The 21,823-nt window shown below is 42.0% G+C and overlaps 1 protein-coding gene across 11 annotated transcripts in view; it reads left to right on the forward strand.

Moving 5' to 3' along the window:
* The window catches only part of TP63 (tumor protein p63), a 249,129-nt gene that overhangs the window by 204,983 nt on the left and 22,323 nt on the right, over window positions 1–21,823 (forward strand). For 5 of the 11 annotated variants that reach the window (XM_088444792.1, XM_088444796.1, XM_088444800.1 and 2 more), the window contains 7 exons: window positions 15,168–15,354; window positions 15,469–15,584; window positions 15,880–15,989; window positions 16,131–16,267; window positions 16,561–16,643; window positions 19,259–19,383; window positions 19,974–20,147. In XM_088444792.1, the coding sequence (XP_088300918.1) occupies window positions 15,168–15,354; window positions 15,469–15,584; window positions 15,880–15,989; window positions 16,131–16,267; window positions 16,561–16,643; window positions 19,259–19,383; window positions 19,974–20,147 (932 nt within the window). Of the gene's footprint in view, window positions 1–15,167; window positions 15,355–15,468; window positions 15,585–15,879; window positions 15,990–16,130; window positions 16,268–16,560; window positions 16,644–19,258; window positions 19,388–19,973; window positions 20,148–21,823 lie in introns of those variants that run through there. The other 6 variants (XM_088444799.1, XM_088444794.1, XM_088444795.1 and 3 more) reach the window with 4 other exon arrangements.

A 21,823-nucleotide genomic window follows, 5' to 3' on the forward strand; every position in this document is an offset into this window, starting at 1 on the left:
GGCCCGATTAGGAGTTGTACGCTATTCAAAGTTGTACGCTATTCACATTGCTGCTGCATCTTTGGATGCAGCAGCAATGCAAAAAAATGCTAATGCCTGCAGGAGGCATCTGAAGCCAAATGACACCCACTGCTGGCATTGCAGGTCCGAGTGCTGCGTCAGAAAAAGCAGAATCGGATGACCATAGGACAGCCATTGGCCATCTGAGTAAGCCTAAGCTTACTCAGAATGGCCGCTGGAACTCCTCTGCTGGGGCCAGGAAATCTGGCCTCGGCACGCCTACAAAACGGCAGGAACACAACCCCATTTTGTAAAACAGTCCCTGTTGCTTCACATCCCCTTCCCAAACTCCTAAACACGGCCTCAGCATGTCAATCATGCTGCAGTTTAGAGGCACTGCGACCGATCTCACAGAACAAGTTTCACACATGTGTAGTACAGATCCTGCACATTTGCAGATTAGTAACCATCGGAGATGTACGCAAACAAATACATCTCTGTTTCAGGCCCAATGAACCTCATTTACAGATGTGTCCTTATACATCTTTGCTGCAGTCGTGTTAAAAAGCCCCTCTCGGCGCTCCAGATCCCGCGAGACTCTGCTAGCGCCGGGCATCTTTTTCTTTTTTTGTCGAAAATGCAGTGTGACTAGGATGCACCTGCAGACTGTGCTGATTAATTTAATATGCGTCACTTCTTTATCTGTGTGCGCCTGAGTCTCTGAATCTGTATACAACGTGCTACAATGTAATAGCCACAGCTTTTTTCATTCCAAGTTCCGTTGTGGTTCATATACAGACTCAGGTGCACACAGAGATACAATCAAATTAATCAGGAACTGGCGGCTCACTCACACCAGGCAAGTCGCTCTGTGACATGGCTTTGCAATATTTATAAAATACACTTCCAGTTGCACACCTACTCTCGGTTATCGTGAAGTTCACATAGTTAAGTGGGTGGCGTGGGGGGCGTGATGCCATGCTTGCATCATTCTGGCCCTGCCCCACTATACAAAAGCAGCAAACACCAGTAATGTAAAGCAGTGGGTGGAAAAACAATGAAACGATTCAGCGCAAATTGCATCATCAAGCAGCCCGGACCACCCACTTCACTCAGCAAGTGAGCGGCAGCTGGTGTCCTCTGGGAGACTTGTCCACCTTTCCGGAGCATCCAGTAGAGCCATCCAAGATTCTGGAGTATGCAAGTATGCCTGTAATTTCAGCACCCTTCTTGGGCACAGTCACTAATGTAGCTGGAAAGTGGTGGCCATTTGCAGTACACAACCTCCTTATTCTTCTCCACAGTATTTCCTCTAAGGATGGTGGAGAATGATGACATCATCACTGTGATGCACACACCCAGACTGGCCCCAGGTACATTACTAGATTGATCAGGGAGTCAGGGATATCACCTCTATTTCCAGGAATCTCCTTGACATTCAGGGAGAGTCAGCAAGAATGCCACAAACCCATATGCATTGATGGTAATCTAGGTGCACCTGCCCAAAGCTGGATGCTTGCATTATGTCTTAGCCAGTTTGTGTATAACACACCTCCAATGTGTTTGTCATTGCTAGAAGATATAAGTATACAATCTAATAATGGCCTAAAACACATCACAAGCATGATTTTAGCCATTTACATAAAATGTAATTGAATTAACTGAGTTCTGTAATATATCATAGTTTTACGTATAGCAAATATTTACAATTCTTCAGATTTAAATTTATGGACCGCCTGTTTTCAAAATTATCTCTGTATTAATTTCCCGGGTGTTTTCGCCTAGGCAAAAACTCCATAGGCAAAAACAGGTGAAAAAGATTCTCCAGCAAAACAGGCGAATGAGGCGAAGTCATCGCGCTTTTTGACGACCTTGGCTTTTTGCGGCATATTGAATTCGCCCCTATTTTGTTAACTTTTAGTATTGTGTGTTTATTTAAATGAACTTAATGAATAGAAAACACGTGGTCTGAATGTACACACAGTGGGCCTGACTATGAGATGCACGCGTCTTTTTGACCAGCCGCCTCTGCACTGTTATGCTAATGCCGTGACCGAGCCTGAGTCTGCTGTGACGCCCACTGCCAGCTGTCATCTTTTTGTGTATTTAGATGTATTATCGGTCCCCATATGAAATCTTATACCAGCCCTATGGCACGTTTAATGTCCCCGTCTGAACATGGCATCCTGTGTTTGTGCAACAGCATCTTTAGTCGTAGTCCCTGTCAGCGACGCTCTCACATCATGCCTGCGTCTGGCTAGCCTCCCCCCTGCTACCTCCCAGGAATTCCCACTGAAATCCCCAGCTCTTGCATCCAAAATCCTGGCAGCAACAATCAGGATGCATGCATAGTGCAACTCAGACGCATGCGCAAACTGAAAACATCGGCCACTTGCGTCTGACATCCCCACAGCGTGCGTCTCTGCATCAGGCCCAGCAAGTATATAGGACCTGATTCTGAGTCACAAGCAGAAGCGCACACCGCAGCGTCTATTGGCGGTCGCCCATCTGTGACTTTATGCAGATGTCGCTATAAACTCCTCCCCTTGTGTACATAAGTGTGGCCTAATGTGAAAGGGCTGAGACACCCACTTTTAGCATCGGTGCTATGCTGTAATATTGATTCCTCTGTCTGACCATGGCCTCCTATGCATGCGGCTATGCCTCTGGGAATGCAGGTTCTTGCACTGACACACCTGCGACATTCATTATTCGCCCACTGAACGGACCATTTTTATGTTTATTTGTAGCTACAGTACCTCCCAGACACTGCCCAGGACCACCCATCACTTTCCACAGTGTTTCTGGACTTTTTTGAGATTTGTGCAGTTGCAAAGAGTTATTCAATTGTGTGAACACCAGGGCATGCTGCTATGAATCAGGCCCTTAAAGTCTGCGGGCCTTACTGTATGTAATTGCCAGCAAGATGCAGGCACGGGCGCATGCCTTTTTAATTGTTGTAGCTTTGAAAATACGGGCAGGTTGGCCAGAATCACGCCTGAGCCGTCATCTAGCAGGATATTACATAAAGCCTTATATCTGGTTACAACATATCATCTTTAGCCCAGGTATTGAGCTCAACATTTCTGTGATGTAATCGCTTTGAGAGAATGACCTACGGTAGTATGACACAGGTCTATGGTGGTAATATAACAGGAAAGACACAGATACAGACCAATATTAAGGGTCCATCAGTTTTGCTTTACATTTGTGTTGTTTGCATTTAAGGCACTTCAATTAAACCAAATTGTCAGATACCAGCTCAGTGCTTTGCAGATTACCTGATGATAGGTACAAAGCCTAAAAGGAACTATTATTTCTGCTTCCTTGGCATAAATTGTGACTTTTTTATCATTATGATTATTTTTATGATTATTTTTGTTTTATCTTTCGTGCATTGCACAAGCCCCATTAGCTGCTCAGTGCAAGCAAACAATGTACTGTAGTCTGTATTAATATTATATGGGATCAGATATTGACATAATTACATGTATATAATTATATATTCACCTTAAGCTGGGTACACACTAGGATGATATTGGGGTATTTGAGTTATTGGAATGAGAAATCGTCTACATCATATAGTGTGTACACTCATTTGCGTGCTACCACGGACGACATTCAATATGATTTGATTGACCGTGCTGCATGAATTACCAGCTGTCCTGCTGTCCACATAGTCAGCCATAAATCATAAGTATTCACATTTTATTTCTGTTTTCCTCACAAAATGATGCATTAGTTGTTGTTTTTTTAGGTAGACATTAGGGCTCATAGTGTAGGGGATGTACATGTCCACATGGCACTGGCCACACCCACACAGCAGTGGTCACAGTGCTCTGTTTCTTACAATAGGTCCTTGATAATTTTCAGCCCCCGGCCTATGTGGCCCTTAATCCGGCCCTGGCTTTAGGCGCCACTTGCACACATATTTTGTGTAAGTCACTGCCAAGATATAGGCCTTACTCCGCCTCAAGCCCACTTCTAATCTTGTATTGAGCGGGGTTTGGATCGACATGTCCTCTTGGGAGTGTGGCACCAGTCTGTAAAATCATAGACCAACATCGTACCCCAAGCCCATTACTAAAGGTGCCTATCCACTAGAAGACAGGCAAAAGACTGCATGATTACGACATTGTAATCGTGCAGTCGTTTGTCAGTCTGTGATGTGCCTACACTGAACAAGCAGTCGTTCACTATAGGAACATCAATCATCTGCTAACATGCTCAACCTAACGTTAGCACTCTCTTTAGGTAGTCAATAATACTGCCTGGGGTGTCCATTCAATGGTCCACATAGGGTATCAATATGCATTTCATGCCTTATATAGAATGCACTCACCAGGACTTCTCTTCAAGGTACAGAAAATAGAAAAACCTACTTGAATAATCACATCATGATCAAATGTCAAAGGTCGACATTTCGACCGCACAAACGCGGTCTTCCTCAGGACACCACCAGTGAAGCATAGGACTTCACTGGTGGTGTCCTGAGGAAGACATTAGATTATTTCCACCAGTTTCTTCTTTAGATTGATGTTAGATTTCAAGTTGCATCCCAGTACTGCTGCCAAACTTTTCTTTTCCTAGGCGCCGTGTAAATCCTTACATCATAGGCAAATGCCTAGGTTAGCCTAATGGTAACATGTATCCTACCTACTGACTATAACCAATGGAGGCTGAACCAACATATATATGATCGTACAGCCCCTCAGTTTACTGTGTGAACCAGTAAAGTAAGCATGCAAACCAGTGATTTCTGCTTCAGTGATGTCACCAGTTGCTAGTGAGGTGGTATTCTCAATGACACTGGTTTAGCCCATAAAATGGTTGTCTCAATTATACTGTATATAGCTGACAGAATCACTTTAAAATATGTTCTATTTCTCAGCAGCAAGCTAATAGTTACATTTACACACAGCAATTTCTGCATTCCACATGGTTTCACCACTCAGATATATTACTGGTCTGTTTACTCACATATACCCACAGCAGCTACATTGCATATGCTAGACCCATGCTTTACACCTTAAATACACCCATTAACTTTACTCAAACCGAACGCAAACATGGAGAGGACATACAAACTCCACACAGATATTGCCTCCACACAGATATAAAGGAAGTTTGGTGGGTATGCTCAATAAGTTTATCATTCCTTCTACAAAGTTCGGGTGTTGGCCACAGCAACTAATCAGCTATCATTTATCTTGTCCATTCTATAAAATGTTACCTAGCATCTCGTCCTCTTTAGTTTTTGATAAATGTTCCCGATCATTCTTTATATGGTAGCAGAATGACAATACAATCTAAGTACTCTGTTATTAGCAAAAAAAAATGTATAAGGTGGTGTCTACACATTTAGCACGCATTGATTTTTCAACCCCTGCGTGTACAAGCTGTAATAATACCAGGTAACCCGTATTATCACAGAGAAAATTATCAATGTCTATATGTTTCTGTGATATCTACGTGTCTCCATAGAGCTTATTCCTTTTCACCTGTACCCTGTCTCTGTTTATTTAGTTGGCTGGCAGTGATGTGACAAGCATAGCCCCTGTATTATATTTAGGGAGTGGGATGCTTGTTGGCTTCTTGGGAGACACGCATTCCTCCTGCTTAATGGACTGAGTGGTTTGCTTTTTCAAACAATTCTTTTCTTTTTCCTCATCTCTGTCCATATATGTAGCCTAGAGGCATACATGCCATAGAAGCTGAAGTATGAAGTTCCCTCCCTCCAATCTTTTTCCTTTTCATTTCTATGTAAACTGAACTATGTTTGACTAGAGGTAGTTATCAGGTTTTTCTTATTATCCTTTCCTTTCATTTATACTGGGGCAGCGTGGCTGGAACGTGGCCCAAAACCTCAGGGTGAGGCAAAGCCCCCAGGGCAGTCAGACAGGTGGGAGGTGCTGCAGTTACAGGCACACGACAGCCCCATCCCTTCCTCCAGCTCACACTTAGATCTTGGATGCATCACAGAACTACAGTATATCTGCCATAACTGGACTGATTCTCTACAGCCAAAGAGTGATTTTGCTTTACACAATCATAATTTAAAGTATTTGTTTTAGAAAACATGGTTTATTCAATGTATAAATATATAACTATATATTATAAACACATCTGTTAGAAATACATAAATAGTTCCATAAAAGACACATAATAGTAAACTAACTATACACATTACTAATATTTGCTTTCAAACACTGTGCTTTTTGCTAATTCAGATTGTTATAGTACTTTATAGGATGTACAGTATATTTCAGTTGATATATTTTAAAGCTATAAACAGCTTTTGCAAAACGAAAGCCTACAAGAGAATACAATCCTTGCACCAAAGGGAATGAGTCCTGCAATTATGTAAAAGTATGCCTAGCTGACGGCACCATTTATTCACATGGAATCCCCAAGATAAAATATGTGCAGTGTAGACAACAGCACTTACAGATTTTTCTCAAACTGAGCCTGGGGTTATAGTTCTTTCTTTCCCTTAGCTTAATCACGTCTGAATTAAGGGAGTGTTTACCAGATACAGCATAGTGATGTACTGTTCTCATATTCTGCCTGGAGGGGCCATATAGTGAGTGGGACATTGCAGGGTGGGGCCAGTCTTCGGTCTTCCAAGCATTTTAGGAGGGGGACATCACCTGTCTGATGTCAACACCTCTGGGTGCGACCAGGTTGGAATGTGCCGCTCCCAGCCCTGGCCGCCCAGGTAATTAATCTACTTTGACTGACAGGTGGCAGGAGGCAGCATATGAGCTAGAGTGCTATACTGCAGAAGTTACTTCATAGTGATTTTGTCATTTGTGGTGCTAGGTTCTTCCTCCCTCGAATACATGAACATTACAGATTTTACATTTGAAATTGAGAAAATTAAGGAAGAAAAATTTAATTTTTTTCTTTACTTTGTATAACTGATATATAGTTAAGAGATTTTATTAACTATATTTAATTTCTACTTGATAATGAGTTATTATTTATTTATTTATTAATTAACTTTGAAATATCTCTTGTTCTTTAGCTGATAACTTACCTCTCATCTTATTTCAAGTGACAGGTTCCCTAGAGGAACCAAAGTTTCCTGGCACTCCAAATTCTCTCCTTTTTATGTTCTCAGTGGATCTCTAAGGGTCCTATCCATTAGACGACTTTTTGAACGATCCGACTAAAACCAGGAGGTTTTGGTCGGAACGTTTAGAAAGTCGTCTAATGGATAGACCGCAAGGACTAGCGATGCGCATGCACACTGGGTCCTTGCTGACCCCGACTATCTGTGGAATATGCTCGACAACCTGACGACGATCGTCAGGTTCCACATGTTCGCAGATAGGAGGTCGGTCTCCTGCACTGAATGACGTTCAGTGAAGACCGTTCAGTGCGGGCACCGCACTTAGGCAACCGGAAGGACTGAACGCTAGTCGTTCAGATTTTCAGGTCGCCTAATGGATAACCCTCTTAAAGGTTCAGCTAAGTGTCTGGCTCCTTAATGTATAATATCCGTTAGGCATATTACTATAATCCCAAAACCATGAAGAACACTGTACAGTATGTGTCTTTGAATCTCTGAAAATGTGTTCCTTTTTGTAACAAATATGTGTCCTACGTTGGCCATTTCACAGGTTGCAAGTTGTGTAATACCTTTCTGTGCATAATGGCGAATTTGTATCTATGACTTAACTTATAGCATTGCAAATAATATGTATGTGCCATTTGACTGCAGGGTAAGGCGTCTGCCCTGAAGACGATTCCCAGGCTAGGGATTGTTAATACACACATGGACGCTGCTAGAGTACTTTTTTCCTTTATCACCATAAACTGTCGCCCTCAGTCTGCTACACAGGCCACACCCAAGGTTTCAGCCATCATTGGTGTGTTTGTCAGTACAGATGAACCGTTTGTCATTGGACTAGTGACATACTAGCCTAATTTTTATTAATCTGCAGATACAGAAACAAATGGACATGAAGTAATTTAGGAAAACATGGGAGTGATTCAGTTCATGTTTCCATTTTCTAACTTGTATCCCTAAAAACTCTTATTGCTCGAGCATACAAAGATGGAAATGCAGAAGAAAAGTCTGCAAAGCTGACTTACGTTCAGCACTACATCATCCCCTATTGTCAGTGTAAACGTAAAACATTATACTCTCTGAACCCACTTTACATTCCTGACATAATTTATTCCTTTAGATTACTGGATGGACAGGAAAGGTATGAGAAAACGTTGAGTATTTAAAAAAAGCAGACAGGTGTCTGATGTTGGTAGCTGGCATGCATGCCACATTGTAATACTAAATTCACCACAGAAAGATGCCAAGATCATGTAATTCAGGAGGCAGGTGGCGCGGGCAGGGTCATATTCACTGGAATGTTCTTTTAAAACATGTTATTATTAATGTACCCGAATCTGCTGTTGTTCTCCTGATTTGCCGACCAGAAGACTGCTTATTTAAACATGACATTGCAGGTGAACCTGAAAACAAGGAGTTGAATGGAAATTGCAAGCCAAGTAATTTGATCCAGTATTGCAGCAATAGGAATACTGGATATCACTTGCAAGACATACTTCCTTAGGCTATATTTTTTGCCACTGTTTGTTCTTATTTTATAGGGCATACACAACAATTTGTACGGAGATGGTATTGCTATTCAGAGGTTTATTTTAGCACAAGTAGGTAAGATTAAATAAACCTGGATTTTCAAGCAATTTGGATATTGCAACCAAATAAAAACTTAGTTGAATCTGACCCAGCATGCTTAAGGGGTCTGATAACTGGGACAAGAGGACACCAGTTTCCCTGATAGCTCAGTAGTATCCAGACACTGTATGTTACTTTGTCACTCAAAGCGGCATCTCTCCCCAAGGCTTCTGAAGAACAATTAGCTATAACCAATATTATTCTGCAGGAGGACAGGGCTTCTGCTCCATAATAGATTTGTACCATTGCATGCTTTTCAGTAATGTTATTGTGGACATGGGAGAGTGGTGCTACCCAGAGCCGAACCTAGGCATAGGCAAACTAGACAAAAGCTGAAGGGGCATGCAGTTCAAGCCTAGGGCCAGCTCAGCTTGAAAGCGGGCAACGGCAGGACCGGGGGCCTCTGCTCTTGCTGTCCTACTGTGATCAGAGATCTCAGCTCAGCTCTGATTATGCTGCAGCTCATACAGCTTGCAGCAGCAGGAGCGGGGAGCAGAGACAGTGGGGGCAGTGGGCAGTAACAAAAATCGCCACTGGAGGAGGGCTGCTGGGCATGACCAGCTGCAGCAGCTCCTCCTCCTGCGGAGTCCATCAGGCTGGGCCTGTCTGCAGGGAACACACAGGGGGGTGGGAGCGCCAAAGCTCTTGCTGGCACAAGGCACCAAAATGTCTAGTTGCAGCTATGTGGATGAGGATTGCAACGGGCGAGGGGTAATGGATGTTGCTGGCTGCTGCTGTGATCTGTACTGATGGTTGATGGGTGCTATGCTGGGAGAGGGGTGCTGGGTCAGAGGCAGGTCAGAGGCAGAACTAGCGATGGTGCTAGGGGTACCACTCAAAATCTTGCCTATGGCATCAAATTGGTTAAGGCAGGCTCTGGTGCTGCCTTGCTATGGGTCACTTAGTCCTGTATGGGTCCCTCAAGGCAAGACTTACCAACAACCTCCTCTCCCGCTCCCACCTGCAGTAACAAGGTTTTTCCTTAACCTAACTGTTGTTCTGTGCAATGCTGGCTAGAAACACAACAATCCTGCTGCTCGGCCCAAGAGTCGGAGGCCAGGATAACTGTTTGATATAACCACACGTGGGTACCTAGATTGAACGAGTACAGGGCAGTACAGCTCTGCGACCAGTTCTGTTCTTCCATAACTGTAGCCTAGTAGTGCGTTCAGAACATCAATTTTGATGTATTCTAAACATAATATTGTTTAGCTTTAATTGCTTTTTGGTTTTCCAAATAATAATGAATGTTTGTTAGTATTCACTTCTTTCATGTACACAGCACACACTCTCTTAATATAACTATTTTGTGCTATTGTCTTTAAAGAGAATTCGCTCAGGAAAATGCTTGTCTTCATTCCATGCTTAAGCAACTGTTGGGTTTATAAAGGTAGTGTATTAGATTGGTACAGGTTGAGTCTCCCATATCCAAAATGCTTAGGACCAGGGGTATTTTGGATATCGGAATATTCCTTATTTTGGAATATTTGCATAAAATAATGAAATATCTTGGGAATGGGACCCCAATATACACACAGAATGCATATATGTGTTATATATACCTTATACACATAGCCTGAAGGTCATTGTATACTATATTTTTAATAATTTTGTGCATCAAAAAAAGTCTGTGTACATACATGAAATTCATTTATGTTTCATATACACCTTATACACACAGCCTGAAGGTTATTTAAACTATATTTTTAAGAATTTGTGCTTTAAACAAAGTTTGTGTACATTGAACCATCAGAAAGCAAAGGTTTCACTTTCTCAGTCATGCTAAAAATATTCCGTATTTCAGAATATTTGGATATGGGAGACTCAACCTGTAATAGTATATATGATATAGAGAAGTAAAGAATGAATAGTACCCAGTGGCGTAACTAGGGGGGGTCGGGCAGGGTGCGTGCCCTGGCGCCGAGGGACCGGTGGTGCGGGGGGGGGCGCCGCCGGCCACGATCCGGCCTGCCCTAGTTAGCCACCAGTGTAGTGCCGACCGCAGTGAGTGACTACACAGGACCAGCGCTAGGCTTCCAGCGCCGGTCCTGTGCTGCACAGCTGAGCCCGTTCCCTCCCCCTGAGCGCTTGCCCATTAGCGCTAGGAGGCGGGCTCAGACTGCATAAGGGGGACCACTACTGGGAAAACTGCATGGGGGGACTACTACTGGGGGCACTATATAAAGGGCACTGCATAGGGGGGGGAATACTACTGGGGGCACTATATAAAGGGCACTGCATAAGGAGATACTGCTACTGGGCGCACTGCATTGTGGGGACTGCTACTGGGGGCACTGCATAAGGGGGAACACTACATGGGACACTGCATTTTGGGGGGCCACTACTGGGGGTACTGAGTAAGGGGAACTAATAAGGGCTATATAAGAGGTACCACTACTGGGGATACTGTATAAGGGGCACTACTATGGGCCTGCATAAGAGGGACCACAACTGCATACTGGGGGTACTGTATAAGGGGTACTACTGGGGTTAAGGTGCATATGGATAGGAATGTTCAGCGTGAAAATAAAGGGGTGTGTCATGTTGACATGCCCCATTTTTAAGTGACCACGCCCATTTTTTTGCTGTGTGAGTGCCTTAGGCGCGTGCACATTGGGGGGGGCTCCCTTTTCAAATTTGCCTTGGGCTCCAAATACCCTAGTTAACTAGGGGAGGTCGGGCAGGGTGCGTGCCCTGGGCACCGTGGGACCGGTGGCGTGGGGGGGCGCTGCCGGCCACGGTTCGGCCCGCCCTAGTTAGCCACCAGTGTAGCGCCGACCGCAGTGAGTGCAGTCAGCACTACACATTTACACAGGACCGGCGCTAGGCTTCCAGCGCCGGTCCTATGCTGCACAGCTGAGCCCGTTCCCTCCCCCTGAGCGCTTGCCCAATAGCGCTAGGAGGCGGGCTCAGGCTGTGCATAACACACGCATCGCCGCCAGCGCTGGCGGCGATGCGTGTGTTAAACAGCAGCCAATGAGAGTCAGATAGACTCTCATTGACTGCTGCAGCACCCACTGCAAGAGCCGGGCTTCCGTCCGGCTCCTGCAGTGGGTAATGGGACAGACGTCATGATGACACGACGTCTCTCCCATAATGCTGAGCGCGCCAGCCCGGGAGGACTGGCGGGCGGCGGCGGCAGGAGCGGTGTCGCGGTCCGGAGCAGCAGCGTGGATTCAGGTAAGTATAATTTTATATATATTTTTTTTAAACCTGTCTGCACTACTGGGGGCACAACAGGGGAGGGTGGTGCCTACTACTGGGGGGACCTCTACTGGGGGTGGGGGCACAACGGGGGAGGGGTGGCTACTACTGGGGGCACCATTATTGGGAGGACCTCTACTGGGGGGGCTACTACTGGGGGCACTTAATCGGGAGGGGGAACCTCTACTGGGGACTACTACTTGGGGGGGGGAACTACCACTGGGGGCATTATAAAAGGGGCCTACTACTAGAGGCACTGCACTGGGGGGACCACTACTGGGGGCAATAATAGGAAGGGCCACTACAGGGGGCACTGGATAGGGGGGATCACTATTGGGTGCCTGCATAAGGGGGACCATTACTGGGAAAACTGCATGGGGGGACTACTGCTGGGGGCACTATATAAAGGGCACTGCATAGGGGGGGACTACTACTGGGGGCACTATGTAAAGGGCACTGCATAAGGAGATACCGCTACTGGGCGCACTGCATTGTGGGGACTGCTACTAGGGGCACTGCATAAGGGGGAACACTACTGCATACTGGGGGTACTGTATAAGGGGTACTACTGTGGTTAAGGTGCATATGGATATGGATAGGATGTTCAGCGTGAAAATAAAGGGGTGTGTCATGTTGACACGCCCCATTTTTAAGTGACCACGCCCATTTTTTTGCCGCGTGCCTTAGGCGCATGCACATTGGGGGGGGGGGCTCCCTTTTCAAATTTGCCCTGGGCTCCAAATACCCTAGTTACGCCACTGATAGTACCACCTTTCCTTTCCTTGGGTTTCACATCAGCTCTGCACAGTTAGAAGTCATGTAGAAGTCAATGCTGTTTGCTGCAATATTTAACAGACATTTATATAGTATATATATTAGATGAAGAAGCATCATGGCAGATAATCATTATTCATGGAAAAGGATTGTAGTACTATTCTAAGTCTTCTAAATGTTATTGTACTATGTATTTGTAGATGCCCCTTAAACATAGTGTTAGTATATCATTATTTAGAGGTCTTTTCCAATAAGGAAAAGCACAATAAAGGCGTTTTCGAGATACGATATTTTATTTTCAGTGGTAGATTTACTAAAACTTCTCATGGAAATTTGGAGGTGTTTCTGTTAGCAACCAATCAGATACTAGCTATTATTTATCTAGTGCATTCTAGAAAATGACTGCCAAAAATTGATTGGTTGCTACACGCATCGCCTCTGATCTTTTTATGTAGAAGTTCCAGTAAATCTAACCCTTAGGGGTAAATTTACTATAGTGAGAGTTTTTAGAAGTGAGTTTTAAAAGTGATGTTGCCCATAGCAACCAATCAGATTCTACTTAACTTTTAACTAGCACCTTCTAGAAGACAATAGCTAGAATCTGATTGGTTGCTATGGGCAACATCACTTTTAAAACTCACTTCTAAAAACTCTCACTTTAGTAAATTTACCCCTCAGTGTTTATAATTATTGTGGAATGTATATGATACTTTTATTTAAAACAAATGAACTTCTTTTATAGATATATGGCGGAATGTACTAAAGTGAAAATGCAGACAAAACTCCATAAACTGCCATTTATGTATGAAGCTCCGGAAAGTGAAACTTTTCAGAGATTCCATCTATAGATGGTGTTGTTGCCTAATAGAAGCCTATGGGCTTCTTTTTGCATTCTTCCCTGGGAGGAATCCAATTGGATCCCTCTCAGTGTCCCCTGCCTCTCGTGTGTTGGCCAGCACATGCACAAAAGGACTGCCGGGTCTTGCACTCTGAAGCTCCTTCTTCGTATAGGACAGCTCTTTTCAGAAGAGCTGTCCTTTGTGTTTTTAATCGCATTTGTAAGTGCATGCATGCTGATAGTGGCGGGATGCATCCCACCCATAAGCTTTGTTAAACAAGGTTTCTGTATCTTTTTAAACAGGGATTTAGAGATCCACTGCAGTGGACCAATATATCCCCTTTTTCTCAGCAACACAAGCAAAAGGGAAGATAAATAGGTCTTTCGCAACTAACACTTAAATTATGAATGTATCTTTTGGCACTATTTGCTGTATCCGCAGGCTATTTGAAACTTTTGTGTATTAATCCTTTGCCTAAGGACATCAAGTGATATTGCACAATGTCTTCCAGCAAATTCCACATTACCTTTGCACTGCAGCTGTGACTACTGCAGAACATGGCACTTAGCAGAAAATAATATCCTACTGTATGCAGTGACGTCACTAGGGGGGTACGTGCCGCACCGGGTGACACCATGCGAAGGGTGAAAACAAAATAGCAGAGCTGTTCTGCTATTTTAGTGTAACCCCCTCGTATGATGAGCAGCGGTAATGGATGACACCTACATGCAGTGTCACCGATTCCACAACCCCCTGTGTAGAAGCTGAGGCCTTTCCAGTATCTCCCGGTGTTCTGGGCAAGCAACAAGTGTGTTGACAAGGGGCGGTGTGACATGCGATCATGCCACCAAAATCAAGCTAACCAGGGAGTGTGACCTCATGGGTACATGGCCACACCCCCTTTCGCACGCATCGGGTTTGGAGGTGCCACACTGGGTGTCACCACACCCGGTGACACCTCTGACTGTATGCAGGCAGTTTGGGGCCATTGTGAGACCTAAAGGGAAACTCTAACCTGTGTTATATCCTACACTAGTAAAATAGAGGTTGTCTCAGTGGAGAGAATCTCTTTATTAGAGATTTTCCTCCCCATCATTGCTATTTCAGCCATTACTGCATCGATGTTCATGGTCTCCCCATCATATTGCTAGTTTGGAGTGGATTTGTGTAAAATATAAGACTGGAGCTGCTGTTTTTACATTCTTGACATGGAAACACAATTTGGCCCATCATTATTTTAACCTAGAGCATCAATATATGTTAATAATAATACATTCTTTTGTGTTAATCCAGAATTGTAATCCTGTTACTGCTGCACCCTACCAACACCTGGTTACATAACAATACATATTTACCTTCGTGCATCTGTTTGTCCTGTTCTTATATCTTTGGAAACTGTGTTAATCTTGTTGATAATCTTGTGATCCCAGGGATATGGTAAGTTAGGAGATGCAGCTGAGTCTGATGTATGAGAACATGGAGCGCTGTCACACCTACAGTAGGCAGAGTGCCGGGGACAATTGGCAGACACTGGTGTAATAGCATAGATAGCTCACATTTGTACATAATGTATTCCTTCTCATCATGTCCCTTAGCATTTTCAAGGAAAGAGTTTAGTGGTAAATTCTGATTTGTCTGTATTGCAGTATTCTACTGATCTCAAGAAGCTCTACTGCCAGATTGCCAAAACGTGTCCAATTCAGATCAAAGTGATGACTCCACCACCACAAGGAGCGGTTATACGAGCAATGCCGGTCTACAAGAAAGCTGAGCATGTCACAGAAGTTGTAAAGCGCTGTCCAAACCACGAGCTGAGTCGAGAATTTAATGAGGGTATGAACAAATAAAGTTGTAACATTAAATTGAGTTTCAAAGAGTCTTATGATTCTGCTTACAATGATCCAAAAAGATGATAAAACACCTTCTTACTCTGAATTTAATCTATAGGACAGATTGCACCTCCCAGCCATCTCATTAGGGTGGAGGGAAATAGCCATGCACAATACGTGGAAGATCCAATCACCGGGAGACAGAGTGTTCTAGTGCCCTATGAGCCTCCTCAGGTGCTTATTACTTTTCTTATATATAGATTTTGTAGTTATTGAACTGTATTAGTCTTACATAATATATATATAAAAATTAGAGATGGGCGGTTCGGTTTTACTCGGATATGTTCGGATCTCAAAATCGGCATCATATTGGTTATCCAGCTGTCGTGTTTTGGATAGCCAATAAGATAAATCCGATCTTGCGATAATTTGGCGATAAGAACCGAGTAACATCAAACCCGCACATTCTAATGATAATGCAGTTAACTCATGTTTCTGAGACAGATTTTCTTTTCAAAACCCTTCACAGGTTGGCACAGAGTTCACAACTATATTATACAATTTCATGTGCAACAGCAGTTGTGTTGGAGGAATGAACCGACGGCCGATTCTGATCATAGTAACACTGGAAACAAGAGAGTGAGTACCGGCATTGCTTTGTTTCCAAATTTGCTTTGCTAACTGTGTCTCTCAAGGTCCAGATGTTACTGTATGTGCACGTTGTAAGGTTAAACTGCGTTACCATACTCATCAGTACTTTTTGTTCTGTAATTGTCATAGTGGTCAGGTGCTTGGACGCAGATGCTTTGAGGCACGTATTTGTGCTTGCCCTGGCAGAGATCGTAAGGCAGATGAGGACAGTATCCGAAAACAGCAAGTCACAGACAGCACAAAGAATGGGGAAGGTATGAAGCAATGTAAGTTAATTAAATACAGACTGTAGCAGCAATTGGTGTTTTCAGTCTTTAGCCAACAGACACTGAAAGCCTAAGCTGAGAATTAGATTACGGCAATCCATATATGACATCTAGTCATTTGTTACTCTACAAAGAAGTCTGCATTGTGATATCCACTTAACAGAAGATGTTTTTCTGTGACCAGTAAAATGTTCAGCCCATAAAGCCATTTTATGAGATACAGCTCACTATACACAGAAGATATAGCACATGAACATAAATAAGCATAACATGCATTGTTCTGTTTTGTCCAGCTTTCCGGCAAAGTACGCATGGCATTCAGATGGCTTCTATTAAAAAGCGACGGTCACCAGATGATGAAGTGTTGTACTTACCTGTAAGTCCTGAGAAACGTTCATTCCATTTCCCCTGCTAACTTTACATATATGTAGTACCTCTGTATTTACGTCACTAGGGCTAATGTAGAGCTGGGCCTTTGCATACAAACATTTATACTCATCCATCCCTATGTAGATTCTAGACACATATGCGCATGTCAGGAGGCATATACCGTATGGGTGCTCAACTCCTGATGTAATGCTGGGTACACACGGAACAACCATCAACTATAACGATATCGCTGAACGATCTTCCTTTAAAAATCCTGGTGTGCTGGATGAACGATATTGTTCATCCACACACCAAAAACCACCAACAACCCACGATCAACGGGACCGCGCATTGTTTTTCGTTCATTGCATACACACGGAACGATATGAATGATTTACCGTTGAACAATATTGTTGTCGTTCATATTGTTGAAATATATTGTTCTGTGTGTACGCACCTTAATATAGGCACAGACAATGGTGATCGGAAGCCGCTGATTGTGTCTTTATCACTCCCAGTCCCACTGATACTATTACTATTATTAGTGAGGCTGCTGTGATCTATTCACAGTGTTTATTTGATATTTGCAATCATTCCATGACAGGAAACAAATTAACATTTGATATATTACAGATGAAGTCAATAGATGTTTGTTTGTAATTGGATTTAATTAGCACTTTTTTAAAATGTGTACGTGTATTTAAATGTATTTTACAATGTAAAAGTGAATTTGTATTTACTGACAAAACTGTCCAGGCACAGATAGACTGTCATATGTATATGACACTTCACGAAAATACTATATATATAGAACAAAAGAGGGGACACTCACCAAATTTTCAAAGGTTTCCAAATTGTATTCTGTAAAAAATGACATTCAGTTCCACAAACGTTTCAGTCCTTATCTAGGACTTATCACAATAGAACTTAACCAATAACAGCCTTAATACCCACAATCATTTGATTATGTGATATTTGTGGGGGTATAACTCCAATTCATCATAGTCCATTTTAGGTCTGTGTGGTGTTGTTTGTAATTGGTTGGTGGTTGGGTGCTATGGGTATATAAGGAAGTTATTGTTCACCTTGATAACTGATAAGGACAGTTGGTGAAACTATATGTGATTTGTTTTTGCTGAATAAAACTTTGAAAACCTTTGGAAATCAAGTGAGTGCTCCCCTCTCCTGTTCTATGTTGGATATTGGACAGATGTCCCTATCTTTTGTGTGATGCACATAATATATACGAGGTCTGTCTAAAAGGTTTGGTGAATGGTCTGATATATCTGTATGCAACACTTGCAACAAGGTCGCTCATGCACGCTGACATGCATGGACATGTCTGGACCTGCCCCCACTCGTGGTTTGTCCGAGGCCGCCACCGCACTGCCATTGCATTCATTTCAACAGAGTGTCCCAATCAGTGTGTGCTGACAGCAATGGAGCAAAGACACAACATTAAGTTCTGCTTCAAATTGGGTAAATCGGCAACGGAGATGCATGAAATGTTGGTGAAAGTGGGAGGATGCTGTGAGTAGAAAATGTGTGTACGATTGGTTTGCACGCTTTCACAGTGACAAGGAATCGGTGGAAGATGAGCTCTATTGCTGATAGACGCACACTGCTCGGGACACTCTGTTGAAATGAATGCAATGGCAGTGTGGTGGCGACCTCGAGCAAACCCCGACTGGGGGCAGGTCCAGACATCATATATGGGAAGATCACTCACCAGGCTTATGCAAGATACACAGTTTAAAATTCTAATTTTTATTATGAAAATAGACTCACCTAAACTTCACATACATAAAACAAATACAGGGCAAAAATGGATATCCTGGCTCTAAATGATCAATATGTTCTATAGGTCAAAAGTCCGATATACCAGTTGATGTTTAGATGAGTCTATTTTCATATTAAAAATAAGATTTTTTAACTGCTTATCTTGCATAAGTGTTGCCCATAGAGAAATATTTGTCCTTCTCTTTTTTTCTTTTATACTTCTGGAAGCACCTTTTTGCATGAGTTATAACCCACTTAGGAGTCAAAATTAATTTGAACCTTTTTTCGAATCTTGTGCTGGGAGCAGCCCTTCCTTCTCACTCACCAGACTTGTAAATGGTTTAAAAATGATCCATTTAATCAAACCTAAATTTCCATAAATCAGCCAAATAAATCAGCAAAGTACGCCAATGTTTTGGTCCTTTCAAGGACCTTATTCAAAATTGCAGCAGCTGATTTGTGACTTTGCCATGAGTATGGTCCCTGAGATGACTGAAACATTGGCGTACTTTGCTGATTTATTTGGCTGATTTAAGGATCTTCGTGTTTTAAATGGATCATTTTTAAACCAATTACAACTCTGGTGAGTGCCCTGCTTTATATGTATATAAAATTTGTGCTAAGTGTTATACAAGCTGAGGTGGCTCTGTCACATATTTTATCTGTATTGTATTATAATTTGTGGTTGCTTACTTAATAAACAATTTTAAAATGTTAAAGTGAACAAAATAAAAATCAATAATTTTAGAAATAATCAACATTATATATAATACGTGAAAAATCTGAAACTGTAAAAAAAATGTTTACTACCATTCTTCTGTTCTTTCATTTTATTGGCTCCAGGTAAAAGGCAGAGAGATTTATGAAACTTTATTAAAGATCAAAGAGTCTCTGGAGCTGATGCAGTACCTTCCCCAGCATACTATTGAGAACTACAGACAGCAGCAGCAGCACTTACTTCAGAAACAGTAAGTACATGTAGGAAATAGGAAGTTCCCACATTGTAAACGTCACCTGTTAGTGTGTTTCTGTGCTTGGTTTGAGAAACATGCATGTTTTTATATGCATTTAAGATGACTGCTCCCCTGTTTTTATTATCTGTAAAAAGTAATCTTATTTAGGAGTCATTGCTTTAAACATGTGTTGCTACACTATATGTGTGCTAACAGCTAATCACGGGTAGATATACTGTAAAACTGTTATGTGCTCCAGTTTTGTTTGTACAGGGGGTTAGAAAATAAATGTTTTGGGGTTGGTGTGCTGTACCGCATACTGTCTGTACTTTACTGTTGTAGCTGCTTAACAAAGTAAATTGATGTAGCCAGATACAGTATATTGTTGCCAATTGCATGCATTTTACCAAGCCAAAAATTGTTTCTTTTTGTGTTGCTGCTTTACAAGAACTCTGGCTACATCTTGGGAGTATTGATTGCTGTCACAGGCTTTAGTTAGTTATATGTGTAGTGAGATATAATAAAATATCTGAGCGTCCTGGGATAGCATTAGTTTTCATCAACTTGGCTTTAAAGCATTTAATACATGACATTAAATTGCTCAGGGACAGAAGCCTACAGAGCAACCTGCCTGGTCCCCGCAATACAGGGAGGAGTGACACCTTCTCCATACACCAATGGCAAAAAAGAATGCAGAACAGCCCCAACTACATGGAACACAATCTAAAGCATTCTCCAATAGAACAAGATGTCAGAGATGAAAATTACCTAAATGAACGGTACTATTTCACTAAAATATTTGATCCCTTTTTAGAGCTTCATATATAGTGTAATTTCAGGAGTAATCTACAATGTATTATAGGAAAACAATGATGTATCGGTAGCCTCCATAAAGATATAACTGTGTATGTCCCAGGTTACACAGTATACAGATATGTATCTTTTTAATTATATTGATGTATAATGTATATTTTAGGACTGTGTCAAATCAATATTGTTTAGCTATCATGTTCTGTTAATGTATTGTTATGTTGTTTTGTTCCGTACCCTAAACTACTAATAGGTTTTATCTCCTGAAGTATCTACTATCTGAATGATTTTGCTTTGGCTTCTTTTTTTTAACTATGTTTCAACTCAAAATATTACTGTTTGCATAAATAAGAACTACAATGATAGTGTTGCGCTAATTAATTAAATTTAATCATAAGCAATAGCTTAGCATGGCAGACATTGAATTCAAGACACCAAATAAGTGTTTCAGACATAAATTATATATATATATACACTAAACTTATCAATAATATAATAAATATAACATAAAATACAACCTATGTAATTAAGAAGTCTGTACAGACTAATCTACATACATCTCAAAAGAACCTACTGATTCCTGATAAAAAAAACTACAATCGCAAATTCACTGAAGAAGGAAAGATCATATAGGTTGTGATCAGTCTAAAAAACTGGCAGTTCTCACCGGACTATATTCCACATATGAGAGTCCTTAAACCTCCTTTATTCTGACCTCCTGGTCTTATCGTGGGGTAGCGCTTAATTAATCTCCAGATATATTATATGAGAAGGTGTTGAAACAGCAATCTCCGCGCTAGTAGAACGCATTTGTAATCCAACCTGTATTGTCTGATAGGTATAGCAATTGATGGTGTCTCTCAACCAACAGGCTGATGGAAAAGGTTATCCTCAAATGGGGAAATCCTGAGGCTAAGGCTATAATGAAGTCAACATGTGATCGCCTATTACCTTTCTCCGTCTTTATCCAGACCTGCGGGCACCATCAGAGCATATTTGGATAGCGCTCGTGGCTCTCCGTGGAAACAAAGTAATATCCAGAATCAATAGAGCAACTGTAACACTTAGCAGTAGTTCACTAACGCATTTCGCTTCTGCTACATGAAGCTTTATCAAAGAGTATGAATAAGAAACTGCTAAATCTCCCCCATTTATATCAGACCTCCTTTTCCCTGATAGGAGAAATTGTTATTTAGTTAATTAGACTCCACATTTTACTTTCAGTGATCTAATTACCATTCTTTAGACATGTGAACCAATTTCAGAGACAAAAAATAAACTCTGATCACAATTTGGTGTCTTGAAAAATCATATATGTATGTGGTTACTTCTAGACCAATAACAATTATTTAATCATTAAAGCAACATAGCATATAAGAAAAATTATACCAAAAACTCTCTATATAATAATAATAAAACTTATATATTTAATAATAAAATTCAATTTAGACCAGAATACGCATTCTGACTAAACCTTTGGGATTCGAACTTGCATCATCCCTAGTTCTATTATCCCAAACTGTTTCTCTATCCCAGTGCTGGTTCACATGTCTAAAGAATAGTGCTATCCAAATATGCTGTGATGGTGCCCGCAGGTCTGGATAAAGACGGAGAAAGGTAATAGGCGGTCACATGTTGACTTAGC

This window comes from Taudactylus pleione, unplaced genomic scaffold (assembly GCF_031769625.1).
Source record: "Taudactylus pleione unplaced genomic scaffold, aTauple2 ptg000372l, whole genome shotgun sequence".
Lineage (NCBI taxonomy): Eukaryota > Metazoa > Chordata > Amphibia > Anura > Myobatrachidae > Taudactylus > Taudactylus pleione.